Here is a 24,702-nt window from a genome sequence, read left to right as displayed (position 1 = left end):
CCAAGAGCACTCAGAGATCACATACCTCCGTCACACTGAGATCAGATACAAACATGTTACAGAAATGTTCTGCAAACTGCTCACAGTAGACTCAAGCAGTATATATCCATTCTCTGATAAAGTTGAAATGAATGATTTTAACTGCACAGTAACCCTTAATAAATAACATTATTTTGATTCACAAAATCCAAATCATTATCTGGATCCACATCAAATTTCACCTGATTTTTCTTCATAGATGTCTGGATTATTCTTTATAGAAATTCACAAAAATGACGTTCAATAACCCCTATCTCTCTTTCATGTTAAAGAAAGTGAATAAAAAATCCTGGCTCTGCCCATTTATTCCTATCTGAACCAAAAATTGAGGGGATGTTTCTTGGCCCAAAACGCAACCTTCCACCAGTTTCACGTTAAAAAATAAATCTATTCCTTTCACTCTCGTCGACACTGAAATCATCACGGCCTTCATTCGCTGCTGAAACACAAAAAAAGAGGATAGGTGATATTCCAGTTAAATATTCATCATGCATGAAACAAATAGGAAATTGTGGCTGCTATTTCATAGAATATGCTTTAAACCATGAGAAGTCCAATGCAGACTGAAAGTATTGTCAGACGGTGCCCGGGCCACTAGAGAGACCGATACTAAACTGGCACTTATTAAGGGAGCAAATAGGCATTTGTTTTTTCCAAATAAAAACGTCAAACTATTCCTTTAATTCACCAGAGACCACCGCATCACTCGCCCGCTTGTTTTTGTCAACAGTATCTGCCACACTGTCGTCCTCGTGTCACCACTGGAGCAGTCACAGCTTAGAACTATTCAAACCAAAGACTCCACCTGCCTGTGGTGGTTTCTGGGGGTAAACGATCTGCCACTGCCATGTGTGAGACCAGGAGCTGTGTTTGGCCGGCACACTATTTTTTTACTGCACTTCTGGGATTATGCTTACATTTTCATTTGGAACAGGAAGGAGAGTTAATTTTACATTATGAGCCCGGCCTGGCTCGAGCTGCTGCAAATCTAAAACAGGTGATCGAACTGACTCGGTGCTGCTGTGTACAGGTCAGGGTGAATTGTGCCACTGATGCGTAACTCCCAGAAGTACTGAAATGAAAGGATGGGTTCACATTTGTTTACTAAATCTGCATCAAAATAATCCTCTCATGCCTGTTTGTGCTTGTCGCAGACCTCGGTCTGTTAAAGAACTTCACAAAACTCAGCAGAGGCTAATATGAGACTCAAGCAGTCTCTAAAATATCATCTGCATATGTCTTATTAAAAGCTAACCTGAAGAATGCATCTATATGTGTATTATTCATATTTATCCATTTCTTACACAATTGTTGAAGGAGCATTTAGATCCTTCACTTCAGTTAATGTACACCAATCTGCAAAAATACTCTATACTTGTAAAAGTCCAGAATTTATAATGTTTCTCAAGAAAACGTGTGTTAGTCTGATCAACTTCAACTTTACTTAAACAAATAAAGACCTTATAATGCAGACAGATGACTGAATATCATTACAATATTCTTGCATGCGTTAAACACAATTTCTCTGTATAATATGGATTCTAATGATTAGTTTCTTTCATTAATTGACAAATTACTGTAAAATATTCCAACACGCATGTGACAATTACAGATAGCTAAATATATATATAAATATATGTATAATCTTAGGGAAATACATGAGAGGTGATGGAAACAATTTTCAAACTATATAATAGTTTCAATTTGATGAATCAACTACACAGTTCAGCTCAAATATAATATAAAGTTATTTAGCTTGATGCATAGAAAATCTTTATATGTAACATATAATCTCCTTGCGTGTTTAAAGTGTAAAATTGGAATTTGTGAAGAAGCTTGTTGTCAGATAGATTGTGTTTACCCTTGAAATCTGATGTATTAGTACCTCACAGTTATAGTTTAGTACAGTACTTGAGTAAATGTACTGAGTTATATTCTACAACTGCACTTTCATTGCAGTTCTTGCAATAAAGAACAATTACAGCAAACAAAAACTGTTTCAGTGTCATGTCACTAAATCTAAATCCTGTAACCTTCAAATATTAATTTTCATGAAGGTGTACAGAATTGCTTTGTCCACTCAGGGACCAGGGTGGTGTAATTCTTCTCCAGCACCAGCAGGAGATCTTTATAACGTTCCCCGCTGTCACTGTGCCCGGCTCGGAGCAGGAAATACCACTGTGTGCTGCTGGTCACGTGTCTGCCAGGGATGAGATGGGATGGTAATAGCATTATCATGCTATTCTTCAACCACCGGCTCCTTCTGCCCTTGTGGCTAAGAGCTAAATATAGACAGCTAATCCTCCGCATCTCATGGAAATTCAACTAACACCTCTTTTGTGACATGGATCACTTTTCTCCTCCTGTCTTTCCTCTTGTGAAACCAGAAGTGACAGTACAGCACACGCTTTCAGCTTTTACCTCTTCCTTTTCACACTTCAGGTTTAAATGGTCCCTGGATTTATGTAAGTCATGTGTTGAAATAGGTGTGTGTAAGCACATGCCTGACCCCTGACCTGCGGCCCGGGCCATGAGTCCTCCCTCCACAGCTAATTCCCCCGGGTGTGATGGACGGAGTGTGCAGGAGAGCAGCGCTCGGTTACCTAGCGTGCGTTCATTGGAAGGATATTGATGAGTTTGTGGGATCAAAGTGAAGATGGTTTGGACAGTCACGGCAGATTTTCATGGTTAATGGCGAGTCATTCCCATGTCCAAGGACAGAGCAAAGAGTTAATTTGTCTCTGCTGCAGGTGTTCTCAAAGCCCAACAGCTTTTTTCTCTGCCTCTGTTTTAAAGGAGAGGTCTGATTCCATCCTCAAACAACATGAGTACACAGAAAAAGTTCTTCTTGATAAATACTGACCATCCTCTCTCTCTCTGTTGCTCTAATGTAAGTGATGGGAGGACGATGAGGACTGTTTGAATCTGGTTGATCATTAGTCACTTTTACCGTTTCAGAAAATAAGCTGTGACCAGCATTAACACAGACCAAACAAACAGCCCATTCCAAACAGGCAGGTTTCAAATGGCCACTGCCCTAGTTTAATAAATAACCCAATTACTCCTAATGCATTATGTCAGTTATGCTGACATCTTCTTTTTTCTAATCATTGCTTTTTTGTGAAATATCTGAGATTTCTTTCAACTTTTGGCCTCATCGGTGAAATGAAACCCTCTGAAAAGAAAGTTTACAGGGGAAATGTTTCTTTGGTGGAACTGCTAGAGCTCATCTGAATCGTTACAAGGAGCAAAGGCTATAAACTATTAATCTGTCACTATGCATTGTGTTTTATAAGATTATCGTAAACGACTAATTGAATCTGAACAATAAAATGAGTTTATTTTTTACTTCTGCCCACCTCTGCATTGGAAGCATGTTTCGAAGGGATATCTTCATGACCTGTGTGGACAGAAGGAAGAATTATTCACTCATTGAATGTACACATGGGGATGTGGCTGCTGTTTTAAGACAGACTTGCTTTAACATAAGCTTGTGCTTTAATACGCTTTACTTGGATACATGATGTGCTAATGTCACTGATCATATTTCACAGCTACTTTATAAGATTTATTTTTTCAAACAGGCCAAGTTTCTTCTCCCTGATCACACCGCTCCTGCCCTTTTTTCCCCGCCACAGACGATGGTTTTCCAAAAGTGCTTCTCCTGATACATCAAGAGAAATCCTGCCTGGGCTCTTGTTGGAAAAGACTCATATGATAGAGTATTACAATGCAGTTATTGTTCGGCGGTGCTGCAATGCTCAGTCTTAGGGGGGGGGGGGGGGGGGGGTTGGTGGAGGTCTTGGTCTTGGTCAAGCAGTGGTGGAGGAAGTACTCAAACATTTTATTTAAGTAAATGTAAAAAAACAGACAAAATGTACTGAAGTAAACATCATCAACCTCATTAACTTTTCTACTCGAGCCAAAGGAAGTATTTGTAAAGTACTAAGTCGCCTTTTGCCTAATGCAACGGTGAACTACATCATTATTGAGAGTATTACTCTCAGCCTCTTCTGAATCCATTACAGATGTTTTTACACCAGTGATGCTGCTACAACAGGGGGCGAGGTCTAATGTCATCTGCCTAGTCTGATTGGCTTGTCTCTTTATTGATTACTTTTAAAAATGTAACAAACAATGCGAACAGCATGTAACACAGTTCATTGTAAAAATGTAGTAGAGATCCCAGATGTTTGCTGATATGTGTGTCTGTAGTGGAGTAAACGTAAAAGTACCCAAAAATAAAGTACAGATACATGAAAAATGTACTCTACTTAAGCAGAGTAACTGGTTTAATGTATTTAGTTACATCCCACCACTGATTTCAGGAGTCAGCGAGATGCCAGCCAGTGCTGTGTGATGCAGAAACTGTTGGGACATTGAAGATAATATATTCATTCCTGCACATCTTGCCAAACATGAGGTGCAAGCGAGGCCTGCCCATGAAGTTTCCAATACCACAGCAACTGTACGGGACTGATCAGGAATGAATAGTATTTCTCAGAAACGGAGTGAAACTAGTGTAAACAAGAAATTAAGCCCAGGACTACAACAAAGACCAAGGTTAGACTCAAACAAAACAAACCACAGGAATACAGCACTCTGCCCCAAACTGAAAGAATATTTAGCATTGAGTTACATGGAAGGTAGTTGTTATCGAACCCCCTGGCTGGACTTAATAAAATATTTCCATTTAAGGTCTTGGTAAATTTATTCCTTATTGTGAGCGATTATTAGACAAAGAGTTACCATAAGTATAATATTGTGTTTTGGTGAGAGCCCACAAGTGGGTTGCTGGTAGAAACCATAATGTGGTTTGGCTTTAACCTTGAATGTTGATTCCAACTAGTTACAGACTACAGCAGTGCTCATGTGGCCATGCTGATTAAAGTAAGTATGGATTCAGTTTGCAGTTGTCACCGGTAGAAATCAGTTTATTACTTTTTGATCAGTGATGTTTTTTGTGTGGATGTTGGTCAGATGCACCATGATGGTTTTAGCATCCAGGTCAAAGTACTATGGTGGCCAGAGAGCTCAAAAACACGTGTAAATTGTTAACCCGTTCAGAATCCAACTCATGAGATTGGCCTTCAGAGAAACCCCTTAGTATTCCTGCTGCTGTTGTGAGAAAATGTTCCCATCTTACTCTCCTGAAAGATTCATTTAAATCTGTAAGTTACCCCAAGTTGATAGATAATAATCACTGTCCCACATGTTTCCCTTTATCAACCTCTCAGATCCTCAAGACCCACATGGAACTTTTTCCAGCCTCCATGTTTCCACTGCACCTTGGCTGAGCACACTCTACACCTGATAAAAGCCGCAGTGCACTCTCTGACCCGCCTCACAGTTTGTAAATCAGGATCCTCCAAATGCAAATCAATGAAACATTGACGCTTGTGAGGGCAAAAGGTCATGTATTCAGAGTCATTGTTTTTTCCTGCTGGATCTGAGGTATGTAACCTTACAGCCCTGGGCAGAGAAGATAAAAGGGAGTCGTAGATGGGAAACAAGTGGCTCGCTATCTGCCATTGGATACCCATAAACAAACACAGGTCACGTTTGTTTCTGAGTCAGCTTCCTCCATTATCACATTCACTCAACTTGGTTTTCCCCTCCAATTTGTGTCAGTATGAGTTGATGCATCTCTTTACTTTGTAAGTTTGTCTGTTGAAGAAAAAGCCAATTTGGGATAGGGGGTGGGGGGGTCGATGACACTCCCAACACGCGACGGACGCAAAAAATGAAAAAAAAAAGAAAACAAATAACTGCGTTAAAAAGCGGTGTCACACACATTGAAGACACCAACGAAGATAGGTATGATCAGAGGCAAGAAAAATGTCCGGTACACAAAAGGAACAGTAGGAACATGATTTCTGGAAGTAGGAAGTAGGAACCGAGTTGACAACGTTCTAGCGACTGCACGAGGGGAAGACACAGAGTCAATAGGTTACCAAAATAAAATAGGAAACACGGAATGTAATGACAATAAATAACTTAGGTAGTCAAGCGAAATGTAACAATAAGAATCGCTGAAGGTGTCTCAAGGCTTTAAACATGATCACATGATCTCTGCTGCGGAATGAATATGTCACTTCTTGACTCTATCTCCTATGCCTCCCTTTAGCTTATTGTCTTTGCCTTGCGTCATGTCAAATGCACATTTACTTTCCTTTTCTTGATGAACTGTCTAAGAAGGTATACAAATATATATATATATATATAATATATATTCATATGTTTCTCTGCATCTTCCAGATAGATAGTGAAATGGAACCCATAAGCCATAGCCGTTTTATGAGCTGGTGATATGTGGTGGTTCTGTCTTTCAAGCCCATATTTCTGGAGGAAAATAAATGAATTATATGAAGTTGTTTTGGGATTTCAGTAACCATGACGCAGAGCGAGGGCAATTTTTATGGTATTTTCAATATGCATGCACAGTCTTGATAAGGCACCCGCAATCATATTTGTTGTCCCTACAAATGTCAATTTATGATTGTTACGTGTGTGGTTGTTTTCCTGTGTCTCCCCTCTCATTCTCTGCAGGTCTCACACCATTGGCTGTTCCTCCACCATCGTCCAACCCCCTGTCCAATCTGGGAGCTGTCTGTTGGCCAATTAGTGTCGTCAGGCCTTGATAACTTGCACCTGTTTTGTCTCCATTGAGAGAGGCCATTGTCTGCCTGTGTGTGGGCTGTGTGGAGCTGTTGCTTTTTGTTTGTGAGATGCCACCGGGGTTTAGGTGAATAGGTAAGACACCCTTGGGTTTACACTGCCCTCACGTAGACCATACTCTGTTATCACATCAGGTTAGGAGCGGGGCCACCCTCTGTATGTATTAGCTAGGTTGTATGTGTGCACTAGTTAGTTGTCACTTTATCTTGTTTTCTTTGCTTTGGCTCCGCTTATAGTTCCCTATTCCCCTTGGCGGATCGCTGGCTAAATAAAACACACTTACTGATCCAGTTTGCTGTTGTGCCCTGTTTTGTTGTTCTCCGAGTCAGCCTAACAGTAACATGTGTTATGGTTCCCCTACTCCCCCCCTAGACGTAGCAAGCTAACATCCTGGAGCCGTAACATATTTGGGGGCTCGTCCGGGATCCTCATTGTAGGACTCCACGTCGGGCTGGCTTAGAGGTGTTCGATGCAGGTGTGCACATAGTGTAGCTGGTTTGTGTGTATAAGATAGGCAGTAGTTGTTTTTGTAGGGCTCGTTATGGAGGCTTTTGATTTGGGTGTCTTTTTGGCTGATCCGTCTATGGATCGAATTGACAGATGCCGGAAGGCTGATTTATATGCCATAGCGGCTCATTTTGAGTTTCCAGTTCAGGGGACCCTGCTCAAAGCGAGACTTAAGGAGTGTGTCGTGGATATGCTGGTGGGCAAGGAGGTGCTTGGTGTGAATGCGGCTTCTCCTTGTAGTGATGATAGGGAGGACATGCAGGCTGGGGCAGAGGCTAAGCCACCCGCTACCTTACCACGCTTTAATCCGTTGTCACCTACTTTATTAATGTCGTCTCAGGACGCCCGTCTGAAAGTAAGGTTGGCCCGCTTGCAAATGGAGGCTGAGCGTGGAGAGAGGCAAGCTGAGCGTGAGCACCATCTGGAGATCCGACGGATTGAGGCAGAGAAGGAGGTGAAACTACGGAGGTTGGAATTGGAGGCTGCAAGTGCAGCACGTTCACCCCAAACCACCCTCTCTTCTCCACTAGCTAGCTCATTTTGCACATTGGATGTGACTAAACAAATGGCGTTGGTTCCGCAGTTCCGGGAATCGGAAATCGATTCTTATTTTGGTGTGTTTGAACGCATCGCAGTTTCTATGCAGTGGCCTAAAGAGGTGTGGCCCCTCTTGCTTCAGTGTAAACTAACTGGTAAAGCTCAGGAGGTGTTGGCGTCCATTTCGTTGGCGGACAGTCTAGATTACGAAATTGTTAAAACCACTGTTCTTCGTGCGTATGAGTTAGTACCTGAGGCATATAGACAAAAATTTAGGAGTTGCAAAAAGTCTCCTGATCGTACTTTCATGGAGTTTGCTCGAGAGAAGGCCACCTTGTTTGATCGGTGGTGCACCGCCACTAAAACTACAGATTTTTCCTCTCTTCGAGAATTAGTCCTGCTGGAGGAATTCAAGAATAGTGTATCAGAACGTATAGTAACATACTTGAATGAGCAAAAAGTGGTGTCAATGTCCCAGGCAGCTGTATTAGCGGACGAGTTTGTACTCACCCACAAGCCCGCTCATTCGTTCTCTACCTCTCCAACCACTCAGTTTCGCAGGTCAGTTTCGCTACCTTTACGTTCTAGGGAGGAACGGGAGTGTTATTATTGTCATGAATTTGGCCATTTAATTGCTGACTGTCAGCTTCGTATGAGAAATCATCCACCGCCCGTTCAACAACAAAAGGGGGTTGGGTTGATAAGTACAGTTTCTCGCTCTGTGGCAGTTATGCCGAATGTGTGCATTTCTGACCTTCCTGACCCCAGCTACAAACCATTCATTTTGAGTGGTCTTGTGTCACTGACCGGTGATCCAAAGGAACAGCAAAAGGTTCAGATTCTCCGTGACACTGGGGCGGCCCAGTCGTTTATCCTCTCTGATGCAGTGCCATTGTCAGGTGATTCATTCTGTGGTTCCAGTGTTTTGGTTCAGGGCATAGAGATGGGATTTGTGCCAGTCCCCTTGCACCTGATACATTTAAAATGTGATTTAGTCAGTGGAATTTTCAAAGTCGGGGTATGTCATAACCTGCCGGTAAAAGGCGTTCAGTTTATCATGGGCAATGATATTGCTGGAGGCAGAGTGCTGCCTATGTTGGAGGTATTGGACTGTCCCGAAGCTAACGCTGAGGATGAGTTAGCCGAGAGATTCCCTGGGATTTTTCCGGTGGGGGCTGTTACACGGGCGCAGTCCCGACCATTGAGTAATGTGGTTGACCTGTCTGACTCCTTTCTTGTCCCAGTGGGGGACGTAAATGAGGTTACTGGTTCTACCTCTGTGCCCCCTCCACAGCCTGATAAGAACAGTGCCGTTGAGAGTGCTGGCCTTAGTCTCGACCCATTGCCTCTACCGATAACTCGTGATAAGCTGGTTGCTATGCAAAAGATAGATTCTACACTGGAGCAGTGTTATGGGAAGGCTGTTACTCCGGGTGGGGATATCGACGGTAAGGTGGGTTACTTCCTAGATAATGCTCTTCTCATGCGTAAGTGGACTTCATCTCTTGATTCAGAACGTGCCTGGAGTGTGATCTATCAGATTGTAGTGCCTGTTGCATATCGACAGGATATTCTATCACTTGCTCATAGTCACGTATGGTCTGGTCATTTAGGTATCACGAAAACCTATGACAGGATTCTAAGGCACTTCTTTTGGCCTGGACTGAAACGTGATGTAGCTGCATTCTGTCGTACTTGTCATACCTGTCAGGTCACAGGAAAACCAAACCAGGTTATTCCACCCGCTCCTCTCTGTCCGATACCCGCGTTAGGTGAACCTTTTGAGCACGTGTTAGTTGATTGTGTTGGCCCATTGCCTAAGTCTAAGACTGGTAACCAGTTTTTATTGACGATTATGTGTGTTGCTACACGGTATCCTGAGGCTATTCCCCTTCGGAAAATCACTGCTCAGGCAGTGGTCAAGGCTTTGGTTAAGTTTTTCTCGACGTTTGGGCTCCCGAAAGTGGTGCAAACTGATCAAGGAAGTAATTTCCTTTCTAACCTTTTTGAGCAGGTGCTGACATCTTTGTCTATTACACACAGAGTTTCCAGTGCCTACCACCCTGAGTCTCAGGGTGCTCTCGAACGTTGGCACCAAACGCTTAAATCCATACTGCGAAAGTACTGTCTCGAGACCGGGAGAGACTGGGATGAGGGTGTTCCTTTTGCCTTGTTTGCGGTTCGTGAGATCGTTCAGGAGTCCTTAGGGTTTAGTCCGGCTGACCTTGTTTTTGGACATACGGTACGCGGCCCTCTCAGAGTTCTGAAAGACCAGCTTATCTCGGGTAGTGCTTCTTCTCAAAATGTGTTCACTTATGTGAGCCGGTTCCGTGAACGGTTGCACAGTGCCTGTGCCCTCGCTAGGGAAGCTCTGTCCGCCTCACAGAAGCGGATGAAGCGTCACTTTGATGAGAAGGCTGTCCCACGTTCACTGCAGACGGGTGACCAGGTTCTAGTTCTGCTTCCCATTCCCGGATCCTCCCTCTCTGCCCGTTTCTCCGGTCCTTATTGTGTGGGACGGAAGTTGAGTGACACAGATTATGTGATACAGACCCCAGATCGGAGGCGCAAGACAAGAGTTTGCCATGTTAACATGCTTAAGTTGTATCATGCAAAAGTTACTCCTCCTGAGGACTCCGTAGAAGGGTCTACGGGTCCCACAGTCAAGTCTGCCGTTCCAGCTGTATTGGTTCCAGGCTCCTACCAGGTTCCTGAGGGTGACGAGGATGGATTGGAGTTGCGGAGTGCTCCTCAGCAGACCCCTCGGTTGTTGAACTCTCGGATGCTGTCATCTCTGGACTCGCATCTGGCCTATCTGGATGAGGAACGTAGGGCTGACATGGTAGCCCTAATACGTGGGTTCCCTTGTCTGTTCGGTGATGTTCCTTCCCTGACCAACGTTTTGAAGCATGATATAGATGTGGGAGGTGCAGCACCTATCAAGCAGCATCCATACCGCATTAACGCTACGAAAAGGTTGATCATGTCGCAGGAGGTGTCTTATTTAGTAGAGAATAGTCTGGCGTCTTCGAGCTCTAGTCCTTGGAGTTCACCATGCCTCTTGGTACCCAAGCCTGATGGCACGTTCCGTTTCTGTACGGATTATAGGAAGGTGAACGCAGTCACGGTTCCTGACTCGTACCCGTTGCCGCGTATTGATGATTGTGTGGACACCATTGGGTCTGCCCGGTATGTGACAAAGCTGGATCTGTTAAAGGGATATTGGCAAGTCCCACTTACTGCTCGTGCTTCGGAGATCTCCGCATTTGTCACTCCAGACAAGTTTCAGCAGTACTCAGTGATGGCGTTTGGGATGCGGAATGCACCTGCCACTTTCCAGCGCTTAGTGAATATTGTTTTAGCTGACGTCCCACACTGTGCTGCTTACCTCGATGATGTAGTTGTGTATTCGTCTGATTGGGCTGCTCATGTAGATACCTTGACAACAGTGTTCCAGCGTTTGGCGAGGGCTTCCTTGACGCTGAATTTGGCAAAATGTGAGTTTGGTAGGGCTACCGTTACTTACCTTGGTAAACAGGTTGGGGGTGGTGAGGTGCGCCCCGTGGAGGCTAAGGTGACTGCTATCACTGCCTTCCCAGTGCCCATCACCCGGCGTGAGCTGCGCCGCTTCTTGGGTATGGCTGGGTATTATCGTGGGTTCTGTAGGAATTTTTCCTCTGTTGTCGCCCCTCTGACTAGTCTGCTGAGCCCCTTGGTCCCGTTTGCGTGGTCTCCAGATTGCCAACACGCTTTCGTTTCTGTTAAGACTCTGCTATGTAGTACCCCTGTTCTGGTGGCTCCTGACTTTGAGAAGCCATTCAAGATGGAGGTAGACGCATGCAATGTAGGTGCCGGTGCCGTTCTTATCCAGGAGGATTCCAACGGGCTGGACCATCCGGTCTGCTACTTCTCACGGAAGTTCAATGAGTGCCAGACACGGTACTCTACTATTGAGCAGGAAGCTCTGGCTTTGCTGATGGCACTCCAGTTTTTTGAAGTTTATTTGGGATCGAGTTCTAGGCCAATTGTGGTCTACACGGATCACAATCCGCTGGTTTTTCTCCACCGGATGTATAATCAGAACCAGCGCCTCATGCGGTGGGCGCTGATTGTGCAGGGGTACAACCTGGTGATTCGTCACAAGAAGGGCTCCGAGAATATGTGTGCGGATGCCCTTTCTCGTGTGTGATGTTTGCTCTTATGGGTGGGGGTGTTACGTGTGTGGTTGTTTTCCTGTGTCTCCCCTCTCATTCTCTGCAGGTCTCACACCATTGGCTGTTCCTCCACCATCGTCCAACCCCCTGTCCAATCTGGGAGCTGTCTGTTGGCCAATTAGTGTCGTCAGGCCTTGATAACTTGCACCTGTTTTGTCTCCATTGAGAGAGGCCATTGTCTGCCTGTGTGTGGGCTGTGTGGAGCTGTTGCTTTTTGTTTGTGAGATGCCACCGGGGTTTAGGTGAATAGGTAAGACACCCTTGGGTTTACACTGCCCTCACGTAGACCATACTCTGTTATCACATCAGGTTAGGAGCGGGGCCACCCTCTGTATGTATTAGCTAGGTTGTATGTGTGCACTAGTTAGTTGTCACTTTATCTTGTTTTCTTTGCTTTGGCTCCGCTTATAGTTCCCTATTCCCCTTGGCGGATCGCTGGCTAAATAAAACACACTTACTGATCCAGTTTGCTGTTGTGCCCTGTTTTGTTGTTCTCCGAGTCAGCCTAACAGTAACATGTGTTATGGTTCCCCTACTCCCCCCCTAGACGTAGCAAGCTAACATCCTGGAGCCGTAACAATGATATTACCTACAGGCAGATCCTTTTGCCTTCATAGTCCTTTTTTTACTGTAAAAAGAGAGCAGAGGCGTAGCACTATTTAATAAACACACAATAAAACAGGATGACTAATTCCTTAATTAAACAGTTTGTTATGTCAGACCATAAGAACAGTTACAAGCTTCTTACAGAATATATATCAAATAGGGTCAACATCACAGTGGACCATCAAGGTCGCCGTCGATTCCTAAATGGGATCTACTAGATGTCCTCCGTACGGCGAGAGTGAAGGACATGTGGGCTATGACACAGTGACAGAAGTGACATTTCCATGGAACTGAACAGAGCCGTGTAGCTTTCTGTGCTCTGACTACAGCCCCATTATCATTTGTCCTCATTAGCCTGCTCTCATTTATTAGTTGAAGGCAGTTGGAGCAGAGGAGGCTAAATCACGGCGTAATTCATTCTTGATGGATTTCATAATGCTCTTGAGAGAGAGGATGTCCTTAAGTATGCTGTGCAAAGAATAGGCTGTTCAGCATCTACCCAAATGATGACACACACACACACACACACACACAATATTATCCAGACTTATACAACCAAGCAAAAGCTCTTGGCTTTTCTCCATTGGCCTAAGTGATTGGCTATTGATTTGTTATACACTTAATCCACTTACCTGCTGCCTTTCCATCTGGCAGAGGACGGCACAGAAACAAAGCGACGTCGCTTAAAGGTGACCCAGCTTCCTGTTGAACAACAACACACTCGGGTCCTGAAGGGTCAATGGCTCGGTATGACCCTTCCCTTGCTAACACTCGATCTGGTGTCAAAGTCAAGATAGCTTTGCATCCGATCATTTTTCTGAAACCAACAATTTAATGTTGGTTGGTGACAAGTGGCAGGCGAGTGGAAATGAAAAGCCAGCGAAAACAATTCCCATTTTTGCGAATCATTCCTAGTCCAGCAGCATTTCTTCTGATTAGCACTTTGTATTTTTCGCTAAAGTACAAATCATTTACCATTTCGGGTTTTTACCAACCTCTAACAACTATTTACCAGGTGTCAAGTTTGATGGATACCACGTAACAATGCCACACTTGTAAATCTTTGTAGGTTTTATTTACCAGATGAGGAGCAGTTACACGAAAACTTTCCCTTTGGAGACAAACTGGCCAATAGCTGCACCACCTTGTTTGCCAGTGACACTTGGAAAAACCCATCAAGAAACCATGCATAAGGTATGTTTTGGTACGGCATCTGTTTGCGCAATCCTGTTCACGGTGGAGCTCTCGACGCTGGAGGAAAAACATCTTTGAACCAGGCCATGATGCACAGCTCAAGCATTTCTCATCACATCTTTGAAGGTGTGAAGGAAAAAACACATCCTCCCGGTGTGTGTGGTGGGACAGCTCTTGCCCTCTCCTCTGCAGCCAGCACCCTTGTGGGCTTTGATCTTATCCACAGCAGTCCGGTCTGGGTGTCAGCTGTGGGAAAAGGCAGTGGGGCTTAACAGGCCGAAGCCAAGTAGATAGCAGGTGCTGGAGCCTTGACCTTCCCATCCCCAGGCCAGCATTCCTGCCTGTCAGACCCCCCCAAGTCCGTGCATGCACTGTCTCCAGCCACACCATCTGGAGCTGTTTGTCCTGCTGCACTGTGTTCAAATTGAAGAGCGTCCAAAACACTTCAAGCACTCATCGATGACACCGCAGTACCACGGCAGCTTTGATTAGGAGCGATAAGCCCATAGAGAGCCCTGAGTTATGTTGTTCATCGCTAATCCTCACACCTCCCAGCCAGAGAATAAATGCACACCCAGGCACTGGCTTTAAGTTTAGAGCTGTGGTATGTCCCCGGGACCACAGCCAAGGGTAATGCCACGGGTGTCTGGGGTCTCCAACTCTAAAAGTGGAGGCAGGTGAAGGCAGATGAAGAGACATTGTAAAGCAATTTTTTGGCCATTGACTACATTACATCAGCCTTTTCAAGCATCACAATGATTGTTAGTAGCAACTTGCAAATAGTGTGTTCTATCATGCATAGAACAGGTATTTAACTACTAACAAGCTCACAGCCAGTAGTTTCCATTTGAAGTGCAGAATCTTGCAGACAAGGAGAAATCTGTTCCCCATCCTCTGCACACCTCTTATCATAAGCAGCATGTGAGCTCCAAGGCTCAGTGGCCCAATGTACTGGGAAATCACCTTGTCACTTATTTGTTCGCGTACACATGGTGCATGTCAGGGAGACAAATATTATCTCGTCGACAGGTCAACATTCAGGAATCAGAGAGTCTAACTGTTCTGTCACATTTTCTTCATTTTGTTGTAAACAGTTGTGCTGGCAGTGCCTCACTGTGTAGTGTAGTCTGCAGGGCTGCTCTCAGCAACTATTTTCTTTTGCCTGTTTCAATTCCAATGGATTTCCAATAAATCACCACCATTCTGTTGAATCTCTGGCCGGGAAAAATAACTCGGAACAACATTTCCATTTCAAAATGGGTGAGTTTTCAAATTTGAAACGGCTGACCAAGAGTCATGATGACCTCGGAGAACCAGAGAGTCCAAAACTGAGGAATCTATTCAATCACACTAACAGACCTTCTTCTGTTGGAGGAAAAACTGCTCCACAACATCATCAACATGATGAGTAACCACACTGTCCCAATAGTAACCAAGCTTACCTAATGAGTTCACTCCGACCGTTCTTTTGTGCAAATGTTTCATGTGAAGCCACCTCAGTGTTTGTGAAGTAATCTATGAAATCCTTCAGCCTGAAGTTCTTTGTCTCTGCAGATTAGGACTAATATAATCTCAGAAACCTACAGATGGCCCGACACATGATGCGGAAGCTGGTTAGTCCGGACAGCTTTATTTCCCCTCTCGAACAGATTACCTGGGGACAATAAAGAAAGAGGAAAGATTCTCTGGAAATATTGTGACTGACTAGCTGTAGCTCAAATAACCCAATTTAGCAGTTAGTTGCCCCGTTTAACAACTCCACCAATGAGTGTAGGCACTATATCACCAAGAGTTTGTAACCAGATATGCCACCAGATGAATTTCTGTGAGCAACATTGGCACAGTTCCAGAATGAAATGACTTAAGTTATATCTGATATTAGTCAGGGCTCAGCAGCGTGGACACAACCAATCATTGCCAAATTTACATCCATCTGCAGCTGCTTTTATCTGGATCATAACATGGAAATACACATCACACGAGCACAGCGCCAGTTGCTGCAGCCAGAGGTGATGAATGCATCATCTTAATTGTCATTTGACCCAAAATTCCCATGAGCATTGCATTGTTTTTGCAGGAAAATTGCAATGCAATGAAACAGTGATTGAATATGTGCAGCCTGGTCCGTGCAGCTGCACTGGGGCGGTTCTAACCATCGCTGGAAAACCTCAACGGTTGAGGGTTAAAGTCCCGGCCTGCAATGCTCTCTCCATTTAATGATATTATTCAAATGTCAACTGAGCTTTTGTTCCCTCGTAGAACCTGGCCTTTTCTGGTGTGACCAGATTCTAAGACTGGCAGCGATACAGAAATTAAGATAAATACCCTTAAAGCTGGGATGTGTTGTTTTGAGCTCTTTTCCTTTAATTGCCTTATAATCTGGAGGTCTCATGGCCAAATGTGTGAACACAGTAACCCTCTGACGGTGTTAAGTTTCTCAAGAAAAACCTATTGTTTGTGTGTTTAATCTACAATGAGCTATCATCGGCGAGTGGGCAAATGTTTCATGTGAGGCGGCTACATAAGGGCTGTCGGTCCATCTGCAGATACGGGATCCCTCGGCCTGAACTCCATCACCTTACTTTTCCCCCTCTCCTTGTCGCCCTCAGCTCTGCAGGTTAGGGCTAATGTAATCACAGACCCCTGCAGACGGGCCAGCGCGGGAGACAGAAGCCGGGCCAGACATACAGGTATTCTAAACTGGTTACATTAGACCAAACAGGCCATCTGTCTCCCTCTGTAATTGGACACTGTGGATTAGAAGGAGACGGCAGGGTTTCCCAGCCAAGTGGGCTAGTTACTGTTTATTTGGAATTAATTACCAAGGAGAGTGGAAACCTCACAGCTCCCTAAGAGTGAATCCAGACACTTGAGGCCGGGATGAGAGGAAGGAGAGCGCCATATCCAGCTCTATGGCAACAAAGCAGGGACAGTTCGGAAAGGTGTTTCTGGCCGCTGACGTCTTGTCGTGTTTGAATCTCAGCTGTTGATGCAGCCGGTGTGTTGGAGATGAAGAAAGGCTTTTAGAGACTTCTCCAATTCGGTCACCCTAAACTAAGGCAGCGAATGAAAGGGTTTCTTCAGCGGTGGTAACGGGTATCCTGGTGTGATGCCACTAGCTGCTCTCATGCTGTGGGTGCTTTCCAAGAGTTGAGTGAAAGGACAAGGGTATATATCTCTTAAAGCCTGTGAGAACCGAGCATCTACCCTGGCACCAACACTTCTCATTTGATCCTCAGAGCCTGTTGGGCTTTTTCCTCTCACAGAAATCACGGTGTACATCATCAGAAAAGTTGCACAGACATGTTTTGGTGTGTTTGGACAAGCAGGGAAATGAATGAATCCACTAACGCCGTCTCTTTAAAAGCTGCTCTTTTTATTGTATCTACTTAAAAAAAAAAAAATGTTGGTGAAGGGCTGTATCACTGCATTTTGTTCACTATGCTAAGTTTCAGTTTGCATGCAGTGAAATAAATGTACAAGTGAGACAACGCAATAAATTAGCATATAATTTACATTTGAAAAAAAAATTAGTAACAGTGTACCAACATTAATACCGAATATAAAATATACGCAACTAATCACATGATGCTTTTCATTTCTGTTGCAATTTAGGTACAGGTAATAGCAATGTGACATTCAAACATCCAAGTTCACAGCAATGAGTACCAGTTTGATTGATTTCACTTCTCTTGTTCTGGAGGCTCCATATCCCACAGCCAGTAGATGAGTTAGTCCAAGCGATTTCAAAATGCCTCTCAGCATCCACTGTCCTTTCACACCTGCCTCACTCGAGGCTCGGCAACCACTGAAATCTGCCTGACGTCGTCATACTGAAAGTGGCCACAAAAAAGTAGCAGCAGCAAAAAAATTAGAAATAAGTTGTTAACAGCTTCGATGAGATCCTGGCCCACTCCTACATTGTCTCTCAGATTTCTCAGACACGCACTGTACCCCCACGACAAGTGTGTGATGGAGACGTCTCATAGGTTGTTCCCTTTCATAACCCCTGCACCAGCAGAAATGTCACCTGGGTAAAGGGTTCGGTTACAACTGGGCTGAGTGTCCATTTTGCTGGTAGCACAAACAACAATACGCGGTTAACAATGAAAAATTCCCAGTGTGAGGTATAAACAGATACAAACAAAACAATAACATGACCAGCATTTACCAACAGAGATATTGATAGGATATTATTTCATATTGTTTGGATCCAGCCTCACTTTTAAGCACACTGGAGAGGGTTGAATGGAAGCACCTACTTGATAGCACCAGAAGCCTGGGAAGGCCGTAACCCTTTAGAGCAGAGCAGGAGGAAAAGAAGAGGTAAACACAGTACTCCATGGAATAAAAAAAAAAAGTAAAAAAAGGATGGGAGGGGGAGGGGGGGGGTGAAAGCACCACTGAGTTGGCTGTTTTTGTCTTTTTGCCGATGCTGAGAGAAAAGGGAAAGACGATGAGGAGGTAACTTTATCTGGAGCGGGTGTCTGCAGCCTGGATACGTGGTCTGGCAACATCGCCGCAATTAATCTGATGGGTGAGTATATTTAGCACTGGCCCCTTTTTTAAAGGAATAGTCAGCTTATTTACTTTTTTGCAGACTTAGATGAGAAGACCATTACCACTCTCATGTGTGTACCCTGAATGTAAAGCAGCAGCGACTTTAGCTGGAAGACTGGAAACATCGAGCCCGGCAGCACATTAAGATACAAAGAAGTCTGAAGTTCTAATTTACAACTGTACTGGACATTGTACATTTGAGCTGGGATGTAAGTTATGTTTGGTGTAACAGCCACATGGGCTGCTGCGTTCATCACATGACGCACTGGGGCCTTGTGAAACGGTAGCTAAATTTTTTTTAAATCCCCTGAAATGTCTTTTGTTAATTTCAAAATTAGATCTGTTTGGTTTAAAAAGAGTCTTTTGGAGATATATAATTAAATAATTTTCCTCCGATTCATATGTGAGGGGCCAGCACACTGAACAAGCAAATGAACCTCAGTGAACTGAATGATGGAAGTCACCAACAGGATGTTACTGCCTTGTTGCTGACCATATAAAAGCATATAATGTGATAACGCATTGTTGACTGTTGAGCTGTTAATAAAATGTATATATAATAAACTTATACATGGTGCTGGTCTCGGAGAGTTTTGCGTTAAATTTGCTTGAACTTGCGCTTCCTTCCTTTTCAGGCTACATTCCACAAAAGGGATATTTCTTAACCTTAAGGCCGAGCCAGGCTAGCGACTACAGCTTCACTTTTAGTGCACAGACATGAGAGTGGTATTGATCTTCACCTCCAACTCAGGGCAAGAGGGCAAAAAAGCACATTTTCCAAACTATCCCTTTCACTCTTATCAGTGCTGAAACCGTGACGATCACATGACCAAACAAACATCTGATCCAAAAACCCTCCAGCCTGAAGATATATAGGAAATAGTGACTGCACTGTGATCCCAGCAAACAAGCTGCTTCATAGCATGTGCTCCTTCAAAATGAATCCTTCAATAGTGAACTGAAAGCTCCTCAATGGGATGTTTAGTAAAGGCCAGTTTGGTAACAGTGTTTCATGCGGCCCAGGCACCGTCTGACAATATCTTCATACTACTGTGGACTGACACTGGGTGAACTTTAATTTGAGTAACTAAGGCACCCGACCGGGGAAATAATAAGATGGAATAAAAGCTCACCTATAACCACTTGGTATTTTCTGGTCCAGGATAAACATTATATATAATATACAAATCCTTACACTATATAAGGGTTTAACATATCTTACAGTATGTAATATATCTTATTCCAGCACAGAGACATTGAAACTCAATCACATTACATTCCCTTCCATGACAGTAGGCTACTATCTGACAAAAACATGATCAGAGGACAATATCTCAGCTCTGTTTGGAATTGTACAATAAATATACAGTACACCGATGGGGTTTCTCTGTCGTATTTGAGCGGTAAATTGTAAATAATAGTATTTACACGAAAAAGTGCACCGAAGCCAAAAGTCTGCCTGCCAATAGCACCATCACAGTCGTCCCAAAGACACGAGTCTGACACTTTCAACTCCCGTCCCCCTCTTCTGTTGAGGGGTCCTCCCCCCCCCCGGTCGTTCCGTGTCCGGGGAACATCCTGTGTGAGCGAGGTGTCCAGCACTTTGGATTCATAGAAACAACAAACACGGAGGAAGACTAACAATGATATCAATAATTATTATTATAATAAAAATAACATCACCAACAAATAATCTTCTAAATTCCACTTCACAGAAGTGAAAAAAAAAAAAAGTTTGTGTCAGCGTTATGAGCTGAGCAGTGGTTTGGATTCCACCATGATGGAGGGCAGGAGGGTCAGGTGTGGTAGACAGGGATGTCCTTTACTTCTCTCCACCTCGTTCACCAGCAGCTCCTCTTTGTCCATCTTCCACTGGTCCAGAGTTTTATTTTCCAGTCTGCCCTGTTTTCTTCTCCTCTCCCTTTCAGTGCTGTGTCCGCCTCCCTCCACCTTTGTTCCTGCCTTTCTCTCCGTCTACGCCTCGTTCTTGTGCTCCGGGGGTCAGTGTCCCTGGCAGGTCTTGCAGCACATCTGTCTGAAGTACGCTCGGCTGCAGAACTTGAACTTCAGCACCAGCGGGCAGTAGGCCACTTTGTTTACATCTTTGCATTCTGGGGAGAAAGTAAATGAGAAGTGGGTTAATTTAATGTTTTTAAGATTTTAAGAGGTGAACTGCTTCTAGCCCCAGGTGTGCCTCCTATGTCATTGCACATGTATCTCTGTCCGGTTGTGTTTTGTTGTGTTGTTTTGCATGTGACTGTTGCAAATGGATGAACCCTCTAATTTGAACTAGATGACGCTGATCTTGCGTTGGCACAGCTCGGAAGATCTGGTGCTCTGGAGGTATTTCTAGAAACGAACGCATGTTAAAAACACCACAAAAGAAACAAAAAGGCAGAGGATGATATGGCTGAATATGACTTATTAGTTAACAATAAATTAAAATGTTTCAGTATTTTATAGCAAAAGTTTACATGGTGATGATTCCTCATGACATAATTGATTAAATAAACATGGCCTGGAAAGGTTGGTTAAATAAAAATGATTAATTTATGCACCTAACTTTAAGGGTTTCTGCTAGCCAGTTTGCTGCAGGTCTGACGTTGCTGACTGAAACTCCACAAAACACCATTTAAAGACCAAAAATGTCCAAACAAACACGTAGTTCATAGGTTTGTAATGTCTCCTGACATCCTAATACTGGCAACAGCTGCCAAGACCTGTTTTTAGAGGACGCTGCATTAAAAGTCCAGCAGATCCATTATTAACTCATGTTTCTTTGTAGGCTAACTTTTTATTTTTAAATAAAACCTCACTGTACAACAGAGAATCAGGTGCTCAAGGTAATACACGAGAGGCACAAACTTGGTCTAACCTGCTACATCAGTGCTGGTGCATCTCCCTCAGGCCTTAACATAATAAAACTATACTTGGACGCGGAGTCTGAAGCTGAGACAGATCCTGGCCTCGTTCAAAAACTGGGCTTTCTGCCATCCCCACCATGCAAACTCAAATACACACACAAACTGCTCGCTGGATGCCGGACAGGCAGTGCTCTAAATGCCTTATCACGATCAGAGTGTCTTCCCTTATTAGGCTTTGGCCCCTGCCTCCACAGAGCCAAATGAAACGAGACATTGCCTCACTGCTGTCCGTAAAGGAACAATTAGCCTACAGCTAATCCCATTAGCCAGCCTGTAAACGCTGCTCACGTTTTCCATTCAGCCTAATCGAAAGGGCCTTCTCTATGCATCTGAATAGCCATCCATCATGTGTAAGTGTATATGGAGGGTTGAGCTGTTTCGCTTTGACCAGGAGCCAACCTCACTGGAAAGATTAATGTAGCTGGCAAAGTGTAGAAGAGTGTGTCATCCAAGTGTGTTTAGGTCATAGTAGAACAGTGAAGATGAAGATAGAGACAGTTTATAACCTTTCCAGTCGGGGCTCTGCACATATTGTACAATGGGTATTCACATAAACCATCTGCCTTCGCATTTGAAGGGAGCTGCAGGTTTAAACAGAGACCTGCGTCTCTTTGGTGACCACACACTTTCTTCTTGGCTGTGATGAAAACTGAAAGCCGACAGCTCGTCACACAGACAAGTCGAGCCAGAGCTATTAGAATGTGATGGCAGGCTCACACATGTGCTTGCTGTACAGCACAGTGCACTACAGTACAGTACAGTACAGCGCAGTACAGTGCAGCATAGTACTTAATCTTACCGTCGCCATTGGAAATGGGGGAAATGGCATCACACTTGCTCTCACACTGCTGCATGGTGGTGGGCCGCAGTGACTCTGCACAATCATTCGATGGCTGCCCGGTGTAGGACAGACACTGCACTGTCCTCATCTGCTGGCCCAGGCCGCACTGCGCCGAACACTGCAACAGAAAAACACCATAGTAAGACTCATTGCATATGCAGGAGAGAATTCATCAGCAGAATGTAACAAAGTAAGTGAGAACCATCTTTTCCTGCGTGAGAACTGGGCAGAGTCGGAGCCTGCCTGCACCCAGACACACTTTCAGTCAGTCTGAGGGATCCCACCACAAAACACTGCACGACAATCAACCAATCATCAGCAAGTACACAGCTAGAGTCCCTTTGCCTTTTTTACTTAGTCCCCTGGCTGCCTGTCAATGCTGTGTGATCCAACCCATAGTAACCAGGTCAACAGCTTCCTTACAAGTTTTCTCTGTGCACAAAAAGACAGCCTTTTATGTCTGTGTGACATGAGTGGAACAGAAAATTACCACTTGTTTCTCCTTGGAGAGAGAGGAGCTTCTACCAACACACATAGCGAACATTTTTTTTATTCTCGTAATATGTTTTGTCTTTAATGTGAATTCCCGTTATGGTATCCCCAAACATAATGGTTCTATTTGTTTTTCCTCCACCGACCCATCCAGTATCCATATCGCTTATCCATTGTACTTATTTTCTAATGTATAATTTATTCATTATCCTTTGTTACAATTTTTAACAGATGCATGGACAGTCAACATTTCAAGGTCTTTTGATAGCGACTAGATTATTTGTTTATTGCTGGTGGGTAATAATGCTCTATGGTGTGGAACAACAGACCCCATAATTTGTGGCCTTTGTGAATGTAAACAGGAAGTATAATGTTGCTATGGAATTAATGAGTTATGCTGTAGGCTGCAACTTAAATACCCCAACCCCCTTTTGCCCTATATTTGGCAAATTGGCACCAATAAAAGTTTGCAGATGAGCTATGAGCAGTTCCAGTTTGTAATGCATCAATGACTGTAATGACAAATATCACTGGATTCTGTCTCTGAGCGAGTTGTGATCGACAACGTCACTGCTGAGTCCCAGCTGCTGCTGCTTCAGAGCACTGATCATCTGTTCTTTCTAATATCTTGCATGTCCAAATCACATTCATTCAACTCTGCACCTCGTTGTGGCCTTAACAAAACACATGTCAAGTGTCAAACCGACAAGGTGAACGCTTCTAGAGACATGTGTTCCACATACAGTGTTTTCTGGAATTATTAGATTAGATTAATTTAACACTTTATTGTGCTTGTTTTTAAATTGTCGTCCCTAAATATTTCCCCCCTCTTTTCATGCTGCTATATTCTATCAAGTGCTGCTTCAACATATCGTCCATGTTGGCTGGATTCCCTCAGAGGAGTCTCGGTTTGATGGACTCATCTTGACAGCACAACTAAGAGAGAAAATCATTTCTGAAAGTTGTTGTACTTAATCCAAAATGTGCACCTGCATGCCTTTTGTCTGACTCCTATCCATGTGCCAGTCGTCATAAAAACTTGAGATTGATTATATGGGTGGCCATTAAACTCTTTTGCAATGGAATAAAAAAAAAAAGAAACAAAGACAGACTATGAAAACAACTCCAGGAGGTGCCAGCACACATTTGGCAGAACAAAAGTCTCAAATAAAGTGGATCTCCTAATAATGAATCTACTTTGGAAGCGCTGAGAAATAACACACCTGTCAGCCATCGCTATGTGTGTGCCCACGTTGGAGTGTGTGATGTGAACCCAACCATCAACAACCCGCCGCCTCCCGCTGACGAGAGAACTACCAGGCTTTCTGTCACCTTTGCTGATCCTCTCTGGCTGCCTCAGATCAGTGAGCCCGCATGTCATCCCTTCCCAATTAGAGAGTCTTTATTAGGGCCCGCTGCCAGCCATGACAGATGGTGTACGTCAATGGCGTGACTTAAGTGGGATTTGAACTGGTTTTGGCCTGAGAGACCAGGCTTTGTGTAACTGGCAACAACCTCCTCTTTCTGATGCTTCAGGGCCGTCCAGCGAGGGCGAAGCTTGTAATTACAGCCAAAAACAAAAAGAAGGAGAAGAAGAAGAGGTGGATACAGGGGGAGAGGGTTTCACACACACACACACATACACACACACATACACACACACCTCTGCGGTGCATGAGAAAGTGCTGCGTAAGAGCAGACTCCAGCTGTTGCTCTACGAGGCGTTAGTGTTGGCTCGGCGTGGCGAGGAGCCCGGTCTTTGATGGACCACGCTGAGGTTATCAGTCAGCTCGGCTTTGTTTATGACTGTTATTGGCACTGATTGAATTGTAAAAGTGTCTTATTGATGTTTGCGAACGCACATGTGGCCGTTATGAGGAGAAGCCAAGGGAGTGCTGCGACCCAGACTGCCTGACTCCTGACCTCTAACCTGAACAACACAGCACTGACACCATGACATCTCCTCCGCCGGAGTATTAGTCATCCGCCCCACCGTCCTCTAAACATCAGAGCACACTGTTTAAAAATTCCACTTTTACACTAAATTATTAACAAATTCTGCAAAATAACAAGCCATACTTTTTGTAGATACAACTTTTCCCTGACGCAC

At 44.1% G+C, this 24,702-nt stretch overlaps 2 protein-coding genes across 2 annotated transcripts in view; one reads left to right on the top strand and one right to left on the bottom strand.

Annotated features, from left to right (window-relative positions):
• The first annotated feature begins 6,545 nt into the window (after positions 1-6,545).
• LOC133001358 (uncharacterized) lies at positions 6,546-11,526 on the top strand. Its single transcript, XM_061070960.1, has 5 exons — positions 6,546-6,792; positions 7,090-9,287; positions 9,473-9,533; positions 10,108-11,406; positions 11,499-11,526. Exons 2-5 carry the CDS (start codon positions 7,259-7,261, stop codon positions 11,524-11,526), a joined length of 3,417 nt encoding a protein of 1,138 aa, XP_060926943.1. The 5' UTR covers positions 6,546-6,792; positions 7,090-7,258.
• An 8,810-nt stretch (positions 11,527-20,336) lies between these two features.
• adamts6 (ADAM metallopeptidase with thrombospondin type 1 motif, 6) overlaps positions 20,337-24,702 on the bottom strand; it is a 57,582-nt gene continuing 53,216 nt past the window's right edge. The window contains exons 23-24 of the mRNA XM_061077228.1: positions 22,059-22,218; positions 20,337-20,446 (exon numbers count right to left, since the gene is read on the bottom strand). Of these exons, the coding sequence (XP_060933211.1) occupies positions 20,337-20,446; positions 22,059-22,218 (270 nt within the window). The remainder of the gene's footprint in view (positions 20,447-22,058; positions 22,219-24,702) is intronic.

This window comes from Limanda limanda, chromosome 1 (assembly GCF_963576545.1).
Source record: "Limanda limanda chromosome 1, fLimLim1.1, whole genome shotgun sequence".
Classification (NCBI taxonomy): domain Eukaryota; kingdom Metazoa; phylum Chordata; class Actinopteri; order Pleuronectiformes; family Pleuronectidae; genus Limanda; species Limanda limanda.
This window is presented reverse-complemented; position numbering and strand designations above follow the sequence as displayed.